Source organism: Epinephelus lanceolatus, chromosome 9 (assembly GCF_041903045.1).
Source record: "Epinephelus lanceolatus isolate andai-2023 chromosome 9, ASM4190304v1, whole genome shotgun sequence".
Taxonomy (NCBI): domain Eukaryota; kingdom Metazoa; phylum Chordata; class Actinopteri; order Perciformes; family Serranidae; genus Epinephelus; species Epinephelus lanceolatus.
This window is the reverse complement of record NC_135742.1, coordinates 34,139,823-34,155,156: the sequence shown is the minus strand read 5'-3', so window position 1 is coordinate 34,155,156 and position 15,334 is coordinate 34,139,823. Positions and strand designations below refer to the sequence as shown.

The following is a 15,334-nucleotide window of genomic DNA, read 5'->3' as shown; positions in this document are numbered from 1 at the left end:
TCAATCACCATGACTTCAGAGGACCAAAACAACCATTGGACTATAAGTCAGTCATATCGCCAACAGTAACTGTTTTTGCAAAATTCTGCTGTGTGTTATAAAGTACATACTTCACACTATCTGCTGTCTGAGGACACAATATATTTTACCACCACCAAATATCAAGTGCAATTTTTTGTAGTGATTATTTATTGCAGCTTCCTTGTCTCCTCACTTAATTTGTGAATATTTTGTGAATAACTTTACTATTCATGTTGGTGTACCATGTAAATAGTGAGTAGTGCTTTTCATTATAACTTTTTCATGCTTCATTTTAATATGTGGTAGTAGTTCATCATGCACATTTTTTTTATTATTTATGTATTTATTTATGTTTTTAAAAGTTACCTTAAGCTATTAACTCAACTGGTCTTGTTCTTGCTGCTGTGACACTAGTATCTTATTGGCTGAAACTCAACAGTGACTACAATTTAAACTCACTTACCTTATATTTTATGTAAAATTCCCATGAACCTATAATGGCAGAATAACAGCAAACTTAACTTTAAAGTTTATCTACTGGATTGTGACTGGACAGGAGATGGCAGAGGGAAGTGACGGAGGAGGAAGTAGTCTGGGAGAAATGGAATTTGATTTTGATCGCGGGGAAGGAGGAAAACGGAGTGGAGTGAGGCGAAAGCGTAAGAAAACGAAACAACAGGGAGATCATACAAACTTTGAAACAGATAGTGAACGGAGTGAGGCTACAGGGAGGATCCAGGTAGAGGAGTATAAAGTCATGATAAAACTTCGGCAAGAGGGGGCATCTTTCGGTGAGTGGAATCCGATATCTCTAACCAAAGCAATAAATAGACTGATAGGTGAAGTCAAAAATGCTAGGATTCTGAGGAACGGATCGCTGCTTGTCGAGTGTAGAGATAGTACTCAGCAGGGGAAAGCAATTAGACTGAACAAATTTGAGGGGAAGAGTGTCTCGGTGTCTATACTGGAAAATAAACAAAATGCCAGGGGCGTTATCTCAGACGTGCCACTGGCAGTTTCAATGGACCAAATTAAAGGGAATGTGACAGGAGCGACCGTGGTAGAAGCAAGACGTTTAAGAACAACGAGGAACGGCGAGAAATGTGACAGCCTATCGGTAATGATCAGGTTCGAGGAGGAGCAACTACCAACGAAAGTATACTTAGGATACATGAGTTATAATGTGCGGCCTTATGTTCCTCCTCCGCTTAGATGCTTCAAGTGCCAGAAGTATGGTCACATAGCAGCGGTGTGTAAGGGAAAACAAAGATGTGCACGGTGTGCAGGGGAACATGAGTATGGGAAGTGTGAGAGGGGAGCTCAGCCTAAATGTTGTAATTGTGGGGGGGAGCACAGTTCAGCGTACCGTGGATGTGAAGTTAGTAAGAGGGCAGTGGAGGTGCAGAAAGTAATGGTGGAGCAAGGGGTCACTTATGCTGAAGCGGCTAGGAGGGTGCAGATCCAACCAGTAAAAGTGAGACAGACTGAAAACAGTACTACGAGGCCATGTGAAGGGTGTAGCAGATTGAAGACGGATACCCTGATTGTCAAGAAAACTGACTTTGTATTGTTCATGGTGGAAGTAATTAATTGTTCGGCACAAACTGAGAGGAAGACAGAAAAAATTAAGATTATAGTCAAGGCTGCAGAGAGGTTCCTGGGAGTAAGAGGACTAGGTCTGGAAAATATAGAGAACATGCTGGGGACTGGGAGTAGTCAATCTCAATCATGGGGTGAGGGGTCTCCATGGTCTTAAAGATCCTTCAGTGGAATGCCAGAAGCCTTATCTCAAATGGTCAAGAATTTAAACATTTTATATCAACACAATGTGATAAGCCTGACTTGTTATGTGTCCAGGAAACGTGGCTGAGGCCTGAGTGGGACTTTGTGTTACAGGGATATGCAGCTGTCAGGAGAGATCGAGCAGAGGGCAGAGGTGGGGGTGTTGGAATATTTGTACGTACGGGGGTGAAATATAGTGTTATGAACTTAGGGAAGGAACAAGAGTCAATCAGGGTGAAAGTATGGACAGAGGAGGACGAGGTAACAATTATTAATTATTATAATCCGTGCCAGAAATTAAGTCTGGATGTATTAAATCAGATTGGTGGGGAGATGCGGGGCAAGCAGATATGGTGTGGGGATTTTAATGCTCACAGCACACTATGGGGAAGTGAAAATACTGATGCTAATGGTACCTGCATAGAGGAGTTTATAGACAAGGAAAGGCTAGTGTGTATTAATAATGGGAGCGGTACAAGGTATAACAGTGTAAGGAACACAGAAAGTGCAATTGATTTAACGTTAGTCTCACCTGAGCTAGCAAGTGTCACAGAATGGGAGGTGCTCAACATAGTAACAGTGGGCAGTGATCATTATCTGATAATGATTCGAGTAGGAATGAAACTGGGACAGGAAGAAGTGGGAGGTGTTCGGCGATGGAAATTTGGTAGCGCTAACTGGGATGAGTTTCAGAAGGTATGTAAGGCCAGGTGTGGGGAAATATCCAGAGAAAGTATGGAGGATGTGGACAAATTTAATGCAGAGCTTGTAACAGCAATCATACAGTCAGCAGAGGAGACAATCCCAAAGTGTGGTGGGAGTAGGAAGAGAAGGGCTGTTCCATGGTGGGATAAGAGCTGTGGGGAGGCGGTAAAGGAGAGAAATAGAGCATTCAGGCGTCTGAAGACACTCCACTCGATGGAGACGTTAATACAGTATAAACGGGCCCAGGCAGGAGTTAGGAGAACAATAAGAACAGCAAAAAGGGCATACTGGAGAAAGTATTGTAGCAGTATAGGTAGAGAGACCAAGTTACCAGATATTTGGGGAATGATAAGAAGAATGAATGGCATTCGTGGGTATCATGAGATTCCAGTACTTCAGGGTGATGGAGCAGTAGCAGTAAGTAGTGCTGAGAAAGCAGAGTTGCTGGCCCAAACTCTGGTGAAAGTGCACAGTTCAGAGAACCTGTCAGATTTAGCAAAGTAACAGAGAGAATCAACACTAGCGAGTAATCCTAACGTTATGGTGAGGAAGGTAGCAACAGCTGACAGCTCAGACAGTAAGTTTAGTTTGTTTGAACTAAAGAAAGCCATCTCAAGTGCCAGACAATCTGCTCCAGGGAAAGATAGTGTATGTTATAGCATGCTGGTGCATATGGATGATGCCTCGCTGATGGTGGTGCTGAAGCTGTTCAATCTGATATGGGTTGAGGGCAGAATTCCAAAAGCCTGGAAAGAGTCTGTTATTGTGCCTATATTAAAACCAGGGAAAGATCCCTCAGAGGCATCTAGTTATAGGCCCATAGCGTTAACATCTCACTTAGGGAAGACAATGGAGAGGATGGTAACGGAGAGACTGAGTTATATAATGGAAAGCAGAGAGTTGTTCTCTCCATATCAGAGTGGTTTTCGCAAAGGGAGGAATACTATGGACTCTATTTTGTGTTTGGAGTCAGAAATTAGAAAGGCTCAGACAAACAAAGAAATGGTTATCGCAGCTATGTTTGATATTGAAAAAGCGTATGATATGTTATGGAAAGAAGGTTTGCTGATAAAACTGGAGGCGATGGGTATAGAGGGCAGGATGTTCAATTGGATTATGGACTTTTTTCAGGGAAGAGTGGTGGAGGTTAAGGTAAAGGAATATCACTCCAGGATGTACCCAGTGGAGAATGGAACCCCACAGGGCAGTGTCTGTAGCCCTATATTGTTTAATATTATGATTAATGATGTGTTTGCACAGGTTGATCGGAGCATAGGGAAGTCCCTTTATGCAGATGACGGGGCCCTCTGGGTCAGAGGCCGGAATTTGGCATACATGCAAGGGAAAATGCAAAAAGCAATCCAGGCGGTGGAACAGTGGGCAAATAAGTGGGGCTTCAAGATGTCAGTGGCCAAGACTCAGGTAATATGCTTCTCTAAGAGGCATAAGCCAGTATCACTAAAACTGTATGATCAGATCCTAGAACAAGTAAGCGTAGTCCGATTCCTTGGCGTCTGGTTTGATGAAAAACTGACGTGGGGTCAGCATATAGGGAAAGTCAAAACAAAATGTAAAAAGATAAATAATCTGCTGAGATGTCTCTCAGGGCAGGACTGGGGGGCGTCCAGAACAGCCTTACGCAACATCTACTGGGCTCTTATGAGGGCAGCACTGGATTATGGGTGTTTAGCGTACATGTCTGCTGCTGAGTGTCACCTGAGGAAGCTGGAGGTGGAACAAGCCATGGCCTTAAGAATATGCTGTGGAGCCTTCAGAACCTCTCCAACAGCTGCAGTACAGGTAGAGATGGGTGAGATGCCTCTGCGTCTCAGAAGGATTAAGTTAATGCTATCGTACTGGGTCAGTCTGCAAGGACATAATGATATGCATCCAGGAAAGGCGGTCTTGCTTGACTGTGCAGAACACACAAAATCAAATTTTATGAGTTTTGGGTGGGTATGCAACAACAGGGCAAAGAGTGCAGGCCTGCAAAATATCCAGTACTGTCTTAGGGGCACATATACAGTACAGGCCAAAAGTTTGGACACACCTTCTCATTCAATGCGTTTTCTTTATTTTCATGACTATTTACATTGTAGATTCTCACTGAAGGCATCAAAACTATGAATGAACACATGTGGAGTTATGTACTTAACAAAAAAAGGTGAAATAACTGAAAACATGTTTTATATTCTAGTTTCTTCAAAATAGCCACCCTTTGCTCTGATTACTGCTTTGCACACTCTTGGCATTCTCTCGATGAGCTTCAAGAGGTAGTCACCTGAAATGGTTTTCCAACAGTCTTGAAGGAGTTCCCAGAGGTGTTTAGCACTTGTTGGCCCCTTTGCCTTCACTCTGCGGTCCAGCTCACCCCAAACCATCTCGATTGGGTTCAGGTCCGGTGACTGTGGAGGCCAGGTCATCTGCCGCAGCACTCCATCACTCTCCTTCTTGGTCAAATAGCCTTTACACAGCCTGGAGGTGTGTTTGGGGTCATTGTCCTGTTGAAAAATAAATGATCGTCCAACTAAACGCAAACCGGATGGGATGGCATGTCGCTGCAGGATGCTGTGGTAGCCATGCTGGTTCAGTGTGCCTTCAATTTTGAATAAATCCCCAACAGTGTCACCAGCAAAACACCCCCACACCATCACACCTCCTCCTCAATGCTTCACAGTGGGAACCAGGCATGTGGAATCCATCCGTTCACCTTTTCTGCGTCTCACAAAGACACGGCGGTTGGAACCAAAGATCTCAAATTTGGACTCATCAGACCAAAGCACAGATTTCCACTGGTCTAATGTCCATTCCTTGTGTTTCTTGGCCCAAACAAATCTCTTCTGCTTGTTGCCTCTCCTTAGCAGTGGTTTCCTAGCAGCTATTTGACCATGAAGGCCTGATTGGCGCAGTCTCCTCTTAACAGTTGTTCTAGAGATGGGTCTGCTGCTAGAACTCTGTGTGGCATTCATCTGGTCTCTGATCTGAGCTGCTGTTAACTTGCGATTTCTGAGGCTGGTGACTCGGATGAACTTATCCTCAGAAGCAGAGGTGACTCTTGGTCTTCCTTTCCTGGGTCGGTCCTCATGTGTGCCAGTTTCGTTGTAGCGCTTGATGGTTTTTGCGACTCCACTTGGGGACACATTTAAAGTTTTTGCAATTTTCCGGACTGACTGACCTTCATTTCTTAAAGTAATGATGGCCACTGGTTTTTCTTTAGTTAGCTGATTGGTTCTTGCCATAATATGAATTTTAACAGTTGTCCAATAGGGCTGTCGGCTGTGTATTAACCTGACTTCTGCACAACACAACTGATGGTCCCAACCCCATTGATAAAGCAAGAAATTCCACTAATTAACCCTGATAAGGCACACCTGTGAAGTGGAAACCATTTCAGGTGACTACCTCTTGAAGCTCATGGAGAGAATGCCAAGAGTGTGCAAAGCAGTAATCAGAGCAAAGGGTGGCTATTTTGAAGAAACTAGAATATAAAACATGTTTTCAGTTATTTCACCTTTTTTTGTTAAGTACATAACTCCACATGTGTTCATTCATAGTTTTGATGCCTTCAGTGAGAATCTACAATGTAAATAGTCATGAAAATAAAGAAAACGCATTGAATGAGAAGGTGTGTCCAAACTTTTGGCCTGTACTGTACATTCCCACCCTGGTCGGTCGTTCCAACGGAGGTGGATATGAGATTGCAGGGGGAAATTGAAAAGAGACCGAGGCAGGTGTCCGTGCCATTTGTAGTGCAGAGGTATGTGGAGAGGAAATGTGTAAATAAAGTAATGGTGTTTACTGATGGGTCCAAGGATCCCAAAACTGGGCGAACGGGCGCTGCGGTTTATATCCCAGAGGAGAGGGTCACTATTAAAAAGAGGACTACAGACGAACTGGCAGTGTACACCACAGAGCTGATAGCCATCATGGTTAGTTTGGAATGGGTTAAAACGAATGGGCGCCGGAGCTCTGTGGTGGCATCAGATAGTATGGCAGCACTGGCAGCATCAAATCTGGGAAGTCCTGCAGACAAGACATTCTTTGCAGAATATACAGTATTATTTATGAACTAGACCGGGAGGATATTCAGGTCAGCTTCATCTGGGTCCCAGCACATATGGGTGTGGATGGTAATGAGGGCGCCGATGCATTGGCAAAACAGGCTCTCAAGTCGCAGTATATACAACTAGATGTGGCATTGAGCAAATTGGAGGCAAAAGTATAATTAAGAACCATATGCATATAACATGGCAGGAGGTGTGGGATTTGTTAGACACAGGTAGGCATCTGTACAACATCCAAAAACAGGTGAGCGGTGGGAGGAGAGTCAGTAGGAGGAGGAGAGAAGAGGCGATTATTACTTGGTTGAGAATAGGGCATACAGGACTAAACAAGACGTTGAATATGATAGGCAAGCATCAAACAGGAAAGTGTGAGTGTTGTGGGGAATTGGAATCTGTAGAACATGTGTTATTGTTGTGTCCAGCATATGAGGAGGAGAGGAAGAAAATAAAGGAGGCAGCAAAGCAAGCAAGAGTATGTTTTTCCTTAGAGAGCATCCTCAATGAATCATCCAAGATGTATGGAAGGGTATTGGTATTTTTAAGAGAGACAGGGCTGGAACGAAGGATTTAAATGGGTGTTTTTTTTGTTTGTTTGTTTTTTTTGTTTTTTTTTTTTGATTTTGTTTCCTGTTACTCTCCTGTTCACACTCCAGTCCAGAGGGTGGCGGTAATGCTCCAGTAAGTTGGTTGCCAACCGCCGTAAAACCAAACAGAAGAAGAAGAAGAAGAAGAAGAAGAAGAAGCAGAGTCTTGAGTCTCTGTAGTTCACAGTCTCACCGCTTAGTGGCTCAGTGCCATAGCTCAGTGCCCTCTGCCTCCACGTGACACCTCTGTACAAAGTCCTTCCGGTCTCTTCGTCTCTCAGAAAGGAAAATGGCGGCCCTCGGACGGTTCTCTCAAATGTTGCTGCGGTCTTCTCTGACCCAGACCCGGCGTCAGCTTTCTGCTGCTGCTGAGGGACACGGCGACCAAGCAGGTAATTTTAGCACCTCTTGAAAGTCTATGGTTTTATCTAATGTCACTTGTTTTCACGACAACTTGTGACGTGTTGACGGTGACCTTGTTGAGCTAGCGTTAGCTATTTTAGCATTAGCATTAGCAGTAACCTGCCTGAGCGGACAGCTCGTAGAAGAAGTTGCCCATAACATTAGCTGTCTAACCCGAAGACATCGTCATTTCAGACTGAACCCTCAGTAAAGCATTCACGCAGTCCTCCATAATGTCTTAGTGTTCTTGTGGTGTATTGTATCTCTTTATTTATATGGCTTGAAAGCAGAGCAGTGTCGCTAACACTGCAAGCTAAAGAGCAACAACAGTGTCCCATCAGGTCACTGGTCAAACTATTATCCCCAACTTAAATCAAGCTCCTTAAAACAACTAGAAAGTGAAGGAGTATCAGTAAAGATACACAAATTTATTTATTTAACCTTTATTTAACCAGGTTTGCCCCATTGAGATCAAAGATCTCTTTTACAAGAGAGACCTGACCAAGAATGGCAGCACATATAGTTTCACCACATTGTCACATTAAACATAGACATAAGAGATACAAATAACAAACAACTGAATTTACACAATCAGGTCGAGATCAAATAAAACATTTACACTCATAAAGCCTGGATACGATGAAATTGAGGCAGAAGATACGAGCATATGGGGGGAAAAGTAATACAAGCAATGCAAAAGAAATAGGATTAAAATGTGAACATAAAACACAATGTATACAATGTATTTTACACACTATAGTTTATTTTTTGTTTGTTTTTCCATTCTTTTTTATATGAAAGAGGCAGAGAGAAAACTCGGCAGAAATTATTATAAGTTATTTGCTAGTGTTAGACCACTTTATAAGGTTTATGTCATTAGTATTACTCAGCAAAATGATCAAATTAATAATACTCAGTAAATGAGATGCTCATGTATCATCTCAAGGCAGATCGGAAAGCTTGGTGTTGAATGTCACCTTAGTTGGCACCATGACAAGATAGCATGATTATGCCCCTGACCTTGATGATCACCAAGCAGTACATTTATTCAAACAGAAAGTAATAAAACTTGTATATAAACTCACTATTGATGTTTATTTTAATGGAAGTTGTCGCAGGAACTGCTGATTAACCTTTTCTTAAAAGATTTGATTATGGTTTCCTGATTTATACAGGGCAAACATGTTATATTATACATGTTAATGATGTCTTTTGCAGACAATGATGGCAGGAACTGTACTGCATTTACACTTTATTTGTTGCTGCCGCTGTAATATCATCTGTTAGGATAGTCCAAAATATGTCTCACAGAAATCGAACAGGTTTTAAATTTTTTCTAGCCTTAAGAGATTTAATCTGAAATCACCACACTACAGTACCATTTTACTTATGGTGTCCAACATTCCTGATGTCAAAGATGTGAAAAAACAGAAAGAAACTTCTTTTTCCTATGTCACATTGGGAGTGTCATACATCTCAAAAGTTAATTCTCAGCAGTGTTAGTGTGGTTGGATCTCTGAATGCTTTTTTTGTTTAACTCATTCAACTCATTACTATCTGTCTTTTCTAGCACGGACCTGGAAGATTCTCACCTTTGTGGTTGCTCTACCTGGTGTTGCAGTGTGCATGTTGAATATGTACCTGAAAGAGCAGCACCATACCCACGAACAGCCAGAGTTTGTCCCTTACTCTCACCTCCGCATTCGCAGCAAGGTCTGACTTTATGCGACTTATGCTCATTTTCAGTTTTGTATTGGTACTTAAGGTTCATACTAGAGCATATTTACATGTTTTAATGTTCAGATAACACTTTATTTTCCTCACTCTGTGTGTACTGAAACACCTGTATTCACCCTCTCTCTGAAACATTCAGTTTTGCCACCTGTCTCTTTAAGCTCCCTTCCCAAAAAAGCCCAGTTTGCTCTGATTGGTCAGTATTTACAGGTGTCTGCATCTTGGACATTGCAGTTGAGAGAGACTGTAATGGAGAATGGCTGCACTTTCAACTGTGAAAAATCCCCAGTAAAAGCTTGTCAAAGCAACAGGTCATGTCCCAGTATGAATATGATTCAAAATCAGGGAGAGATTAGCAACATCAGAGTACAAGATTGTTTCCCTTATGTTAGCATGTAGCTACATGCAGTAGTGAACTTGCAGCTGGAGTGTTGCACCTCTTTTCTCTGTTACAATAATCGGTAAAAGCCTCTCAACACAACTGGACATGTTTCTAGCAGGAATCTTATTTGAAATCGGGGAGAAATTTACAACATCTGTAAACAAGATTAAATGTTTCCCTGACATTAGCACGTAGTCATATGTAGCTGTGCAGCCTGAATAATGTAAACACTTGCTGTGAAGAAATCCATCATGATCTACGTCAGCTTGAAGCCAAAGTAGAAAAAGCATTGTAAACAAGATATTCAGAATAGTCTGAAGCCTGAGGTTTTTCACTCACAGGGATTGCTTTTACAGATGTTTACCTCATTATTGAATATTTGGCCATGTTAAATATAAACATCCATCATTGTAATATTATATATATGTATATGAAAATAAGGAATAGCATAACAGTTTACAGTAAAATAATTCAAATGTCAAAATGATTGTTTGAAATGTAATTAAGTGTTGCCTCATGTTTCTTTTTCTTTTTCTTTTTTTTTCTTACAGCGTTTCCCTTGGGGCGATGGCACCAAAACCCTTTTCCACAACTCGCATGTGAATGCCCTTCCTGACGGCTATGAGGGCCATGATGAGTAAAGCCCTCCTCCAGACCTCTTAACTGGCACAGAGACCAGTCCTCCCTCTGTATTTGTTACTTGACCACACCTACATTTACAGTTTACTCTTCAGTTTTGTTGTTTTACCTCTGTGCTCTCACCACGGGGCACCCGAACCAATAGCTCCTTTACTTTGGACCATAAAGCAAAATGTCAGACTGAAACTGAATTAACATAAATAAAGTAACTATTATTACCTCATTCCATGTTTTATTTCTCGTGTGTGTTGATGTGATGTTGTCTTCCAGGTTTTTAACCTTAAACGTATATTTTGTTGTAAAGGAAGAAAACATGATTGGATTTTAATATGAGATTATGAATTATGTTTTTTGGCAAGTTTTGTTAAAGAGGTGCACAAAATGTAAGGATGATCAAAAAAGGGTTAAAAGGGCATTTTTCATTTCATCTTGACTATAAACAAATGGGCCTCTTTCACAGCAAACAGTTTGTCATGTCACAGCAATAAAAGCATAGAAATAATAAATAAATGGTGGCTGAGTTTTATTCGGCTACTTTTCACTTTTAAGTTTCAGGGTCCTTGTATTGTGCATGCTGGTCTTCTGTCATACTTGTGGCTTATGGAGAAAATTAAAGCAGTAAATCTGCACCTTTCCAATCTGAATTTCTATTCATTAGCCATTTAAAGGCCTTGGTGCACACACAGGTGATTTCACTTGTGCCTAATTGAACCTTTTTCAAGTGTGTGCAGCCTTTGATTAACATCTCCTCCAGCCACACTTGTACACCTCATCATTGCCTACTAACATAAGCTAAATTATATACCAGCTTGTTTTGAATGTTAGATTCCGTGTCTAAAAAAAGAACTAAATGTTAAATTGGGAATATAGAGAACTTAATGGGGGCAATTGATCATTAAACAAAGTGAAGTAACACCTTAAAATAACTAATAAAGGCAGAGCACTACTGTTCAAGTCAAACAGGCCTTTTTCCACTGCAGACATGAATTGCCATTATCTGTTATTTCACATACTAACTTGACTAATTGCATCTGTTTGAAATTTCCAATGTGGAACAATGGTTGGTATCATCTGTTATACAGTCTATGGTTATGACGCTCTGGACTCGTTTCACGTGACTCTCTTTGTTACGGACTCCGCCTCTCCCCCGTGAACGCGCCTTAAGCCGAATTAGAAAATCCTGGGTTAACAAAGCTCGCTGATATCCAGCTTCATAACACCGTCATCTTTCCCCCGTTTTCGTCGCTTAGACAGTTATTTATTAACGTGAAGCGTGCCGTGACCAACTGTCGTGTCCGTTAAGCTCGGGTTTATTCCGCTTGACGACGGATTTGTGTTACGATTTGATTATTAAATCTAGCATTGAAACATCTCGGATAACTGCGCGCACCCGCTCCGCCACAAAGGGGAGAGCAATCGCATGCTGAAACCCGGATCACAACTCATGAACGCAGACAGAGGTGAGGAGACCCTGCTCGTGGTATCTTAAAATAATGAAACATACAAAGCAGTCATTGATTTGACTCCCATAAATACATATTATGTGCTGCTTTTATTTTGTTTGTTTTTATAGATTTCCAGATGATGAAAAAAAACGAGAGGGCACATTTTTTCAGCTCTAAAGAGCAGGAACTTATCTTAAAGTTGTATGAGGAAGAAAGAGAAATACTGACAGCCAAATCCAACACCACAAGCGCCTCTAAACTCAGAGAGGAAGCCTGGCAGAGAATTGCTGATAAAATAAACACGTAAGAAGCCTTATTCACATCAGTGTGCCTGTTTGAATTTAACTTAAAATAGTCACTTAAACATTTGGATTTGAACTTTCCACTTTTGTCACCATGCCTGACACATCAATATTATTATTTTTCATGGCTTCCCAGGGTATCGGACAGTGGCTACAAAAGAACATGGCAGCAAGTGAAAGTCAAACATAAAAACATAGTGCAAACAGGTAGGCTTGTTATTGCAAATCTAAATCTTCAGTGATATAATGTCCAGGGCAGAGTTTCACCTCTCTAATCTATCCTTATGCAGCAAAAAGAAGACGGGCAGAGGTGATGAGGAATGAGGGGGGCTCAGCGACCCCGTCTCTGACCTCTGCAGAAGAGGACGTGCTGCAGCACAAAGACAACAGGCTACGAGTGGAGGTCCTCCCTAGTGGTGCTTGTATTGAGCCGCTGACTGGATCTGACAGCTCTTTTATTAGTGGTAGGTGTATTCATGTCTGATTAAAACCTCGTCAGGGATTTTCCATAATCTAACTCAACACTGGACCCCACCCCTACAGTCTCAGGCCATCCTGTCCTCCTCCTGCCTGTAACAAAGACTGAGCCAGAGAGTTTGAGCGGTGATGAGACAGACGTCAGTGACACTAACTTTGAAGGGGTAGGTGCTTCTAAACATGTATTTATGAGGTGTTTGTCTTTCACACACTCAACATATGGATGGTTGTTTCTTGTAGGATGTACACAACAGCAGCTTCCAGGAGACTGCCAACTCAACATGTGCTACACCTGGAGGCAGAAGTGCAGAGGTGGGGTTAATGTGTCAGCTGTGGGCTATGTTAATGACACAGAATAAGAACAATAGGAGCTCATGTGCTGTTTCATTTCTTTTGTAGAAGCAGACAGACGACATAAGAGCCCTTTACTGCTCCTACCTCAAGAAGGAAATAGAGAACCGCGACCAACTGATGGCATACAGAGCACTTAAAATGAGGAAGATGGAGAAAGAAATTTTATTACTTGATAAGCAGCTGATGTGAACATGTAAATAAATTCTACATATGTTAAAGCATTATTTGATTTATTTAAGGTCAGACAATTGTAATAAATGGCTTCAGTCACGTAATTAGTCTTATAAAAACATATATTAGTCAAGGAGTTCACTGCAATAGTGGGCAACAAGGTCCCCTGCAATTCTGCCATCAACACATATCTGACTTTTTATTGTTGCAGCAACTCCACACATACAACAGAACATACAGAAGTGCAGATCTCAGACTATTTAGTCACCTAAAGGTCATTTCAATCCCTTTATGTCTTGGCAGGAGTTGCTCAGGCCAAGTGTGACTTCAGGGAAGAGCATGTACACTAAGTGGAGCTGCTGTGCCCCAGGAGGATTCCACTGTCACATGAGTTACACTTCATTCATTGACAAACTGTACTCCAGCAACGGGATTTGAAATGACTGAATGAAACCGTGAATGACTTTAACTTGAGGGCATTTACATCCACATCAGATGAGTAGTACAGGGACTGTCAACATGAAGAATGTCTTTATATTTAATATTTGGTGTCGAATGCTTTGCAATGACTTCTTTTTCACGGAGTCTGGTGTTCAACAAATTAAACTCATACTCAGTTGTATTGAGATCAGGTATCTTGGCTAGTCAAGATTGCTTTATGTTTGTCTTGTGTGAATGATTTGGATACATTGTCAACCCCACATCACTTCACTGAAACATTTGTGATGAGATGTAGAATTACACACAATGTGAAGGAAAAGCTTGAAACTGATTTCTCCCATCACCAGCAGAGGAGGTTACTTTATTCTCCAAGCGTTTGCCTTTCTGTTCCATATGCATATAAGGAGAAAGGTAAAAAGCATTCTATTTTAAAGCATTCAATTAACCACCACATCTAAAAGTACAGGTTGGACAGTTTGGAATTTGGATGATTCAAAACAGCCTTTTCTCATGTTAAAAATAAAATATGTGTTGCATCTAATTAGGTTCAGGCTATATATTTATGATTTTTTGTTATTTTTGTTTTTGTATATTTATTTTTACACTACTTCTGGTGTTTTATTATTTATTCTGTATGCAAAACAATTTTTGAAATGTAAAATAATAATGTATCTTAAAGCTCGTGGAAACATTGACTTCTTTCAGTTTGCTCAACATGTGTTATGGGGTCCAGACAGTGCTTCGGGTCATCCAGTCCACAACACGGGTCCCTAACATGAGCTGAACCCACAGCACCCTCCTCTCTGTTTGCAGGTCTAAACCATAGACTGAAAAACTCTTCCTGTCAGCTGCAGGTTTCTGTCAGAGGTGTCTGGACCTCCTCCAACCACTCTGCAGCACAAAGTGCGCTGCGCTCATGCACGGGGACAGGGCAAATTCAAGATGGCGGACTGCTCAGCGATTTGTTGTGAAAACAATAATACCTCCACCGATTAGGGCTAGATCTATAATATCAACTTGAATCCTGATTTAAGAATAGCTGCAACCCATCCGTAGATCTGTATCCCGAACAGAGCTGACTGGAGTTAGATCGAGCTTTTAATCCAACCATTGGCTGATTGAGCTGCGCGCGGTCACGGTGCACATCTGAAGCCATCATCAATCGAGCATTGATAACAGGATTCATCATGGCTTCAGAGGGAGATGTACAGTACAGATCCATTTTATACGCGGACTCTCGCCCATTCACAGCGCCGTGTACAGTCAGTGTAAGCACATGTGAAATTCCCTGAAGGTTGAATGATTTAATCAATTTAATCTCTATCAGACTCAGGCAAAGTACATGCAAACAACAGAATTCAAACAGAACAAGCTGGTATCACTTAGAGCCAATACAAATAATATATTCTGGGTTTATCACAGTCTATTAATATGTACTTTTATCCTTTTGAATGCAGCCTTGAGCAGACCACTGTGGATGACAGTAACATTGTTCTGATATAGCTTCCTGCAGTAAAGACCATTGTGTAGCCTATGTGAGGGATATATTCATGGTCCATCTGACCTCTCCAGACCATATGCTGCTGGATATAAGATGGAGCTTCATGAGTTAAAATATGACATTTTTCATTGTTTATCACAAAGAAAATAGAGGAAGGCTGATTTTTTTTTCACACTCTACTGTGAGTGTTAAAAGTGTTCAATGAATTATACTAAAGTGTGGGGGTAATATTCAAGCCATTGTGATCCTTTTGAAAGTTAAGAATTATTTTTAGAGCTGGAAGATGACTAAGTAGGCTACACATACAAATCATAGGCCTAATTATATCAC

General features: G+C 41.4%; 2 protein-coding genes across 3 annotated transcripts; both read left to right on the top strand.

The window, feature by feature from the left end:
- The first annotated feature begins 7,388 nt into the window (after positions 1-7,388).
- Positions 7,389-10,536, top strand: cox6a1 (cytochrome c oxidase subunit 6A1). Its single transcript, XM_033618613.2, has 3 exons — positions 7,389-7,548; positions 9,129-9,271; positions 10,226-10,536. Exons 1-3 carry the CDS (start codon positions 7,446-7,448, stop codon positions 10,313-10,315), a joined length of 336 nt encoding a protein of 111 aa, XP_033474504.2. The 5' UTR covers positions 7,389-7,445; the 3' UTR covers positions 10,316-10,536.
- A 146-nt stretch (positions 10,537-10,682) lies between these two features.
- Positions 10,683-14,044, top strand: LOC117252970 (uncharacterized). Of its 2 annotated transcripts, XM_033620277.2 has the most exons (8): positions 10,683-11,773; positions 11,887-12,061; positions 12,197-12,267; positions 12,351-12,524; positions 12,604-12,701; positions 12,778-12,849; positions 12,937-13,084; positions 13,366-14,044. In XM_033620277.2, exons 1-7 carry the CDS (start codon positions 11,734-11,736, stop codon positions 13,078-13,080), a joined length of 774 nt encoding a protein of 257 aa, XP_033476168.2. In that variant the 5' UTR covers positions 10,683-11,733; the 3' UTR covers positions 13,081-13,084; positions 13,366-14,044. The 2 variants fall into 2 exon arrangements, with proteins under 2 accessions (XP_033476168.2, XP_033476169.2); XM_033620278.2 differs by having other exon boundaries at positions 12,937-14,044.
- Positions 14,045-15,334: the final 1,290 nt, after the last annotated feature.

What these genes read in the sequence shown, in the direction of transcription:
- cox6a1 (XM_033618613.2), top strand. Translation starts at nt 7,446, where the DNA reads ATGGCGGCCCTCGGACGGTTCTCTCAAATGTTGCTGCGGTCTTCTCTG. An exon ending in GGGACACGGCGACCAAGCAG is followed by an intron (nt 7,549 to 9,128) that starts GTAATTTTAGCA and finishes TGTCTTTTCTAG; the next exon opens with CACGGACCTGGAAGATTCTC. An exon ending in ACCTCCGCATTCGCAGCAAG is followed by an intron (nt 9,272 to 10,225) that starts GTCTGACTTTAT and finishes TTTTTCTTACAG; the next exon opens with CGTTTCCCTTGGGGCGATGG.
- LOC117252970 (XM_033620277.2), top strand. Translation starts at nt 11,734, where the DNA reads ATGCTGAAACCCGGATCACAACTCATGAACGCAGACAGAG. An exon ending in ACTCATGAACGCAGACAGAG is followed by an intron (nt 11,774 to 11,886) that starts GTGAGGAGACCC and finishes TTGTTTTTATAG; the next exon opens with ATTTCCAGATGATGAAAAAA. An exon ending in TAAAAACATAGTGCAAACAG is followed by an intron (nt 12,268 to 12,350) that starts GTAGGCTTGTTA and finishes ATCCTTATGCAG; the next exon opens with CAAAAAGAAGACGGGCAGAG.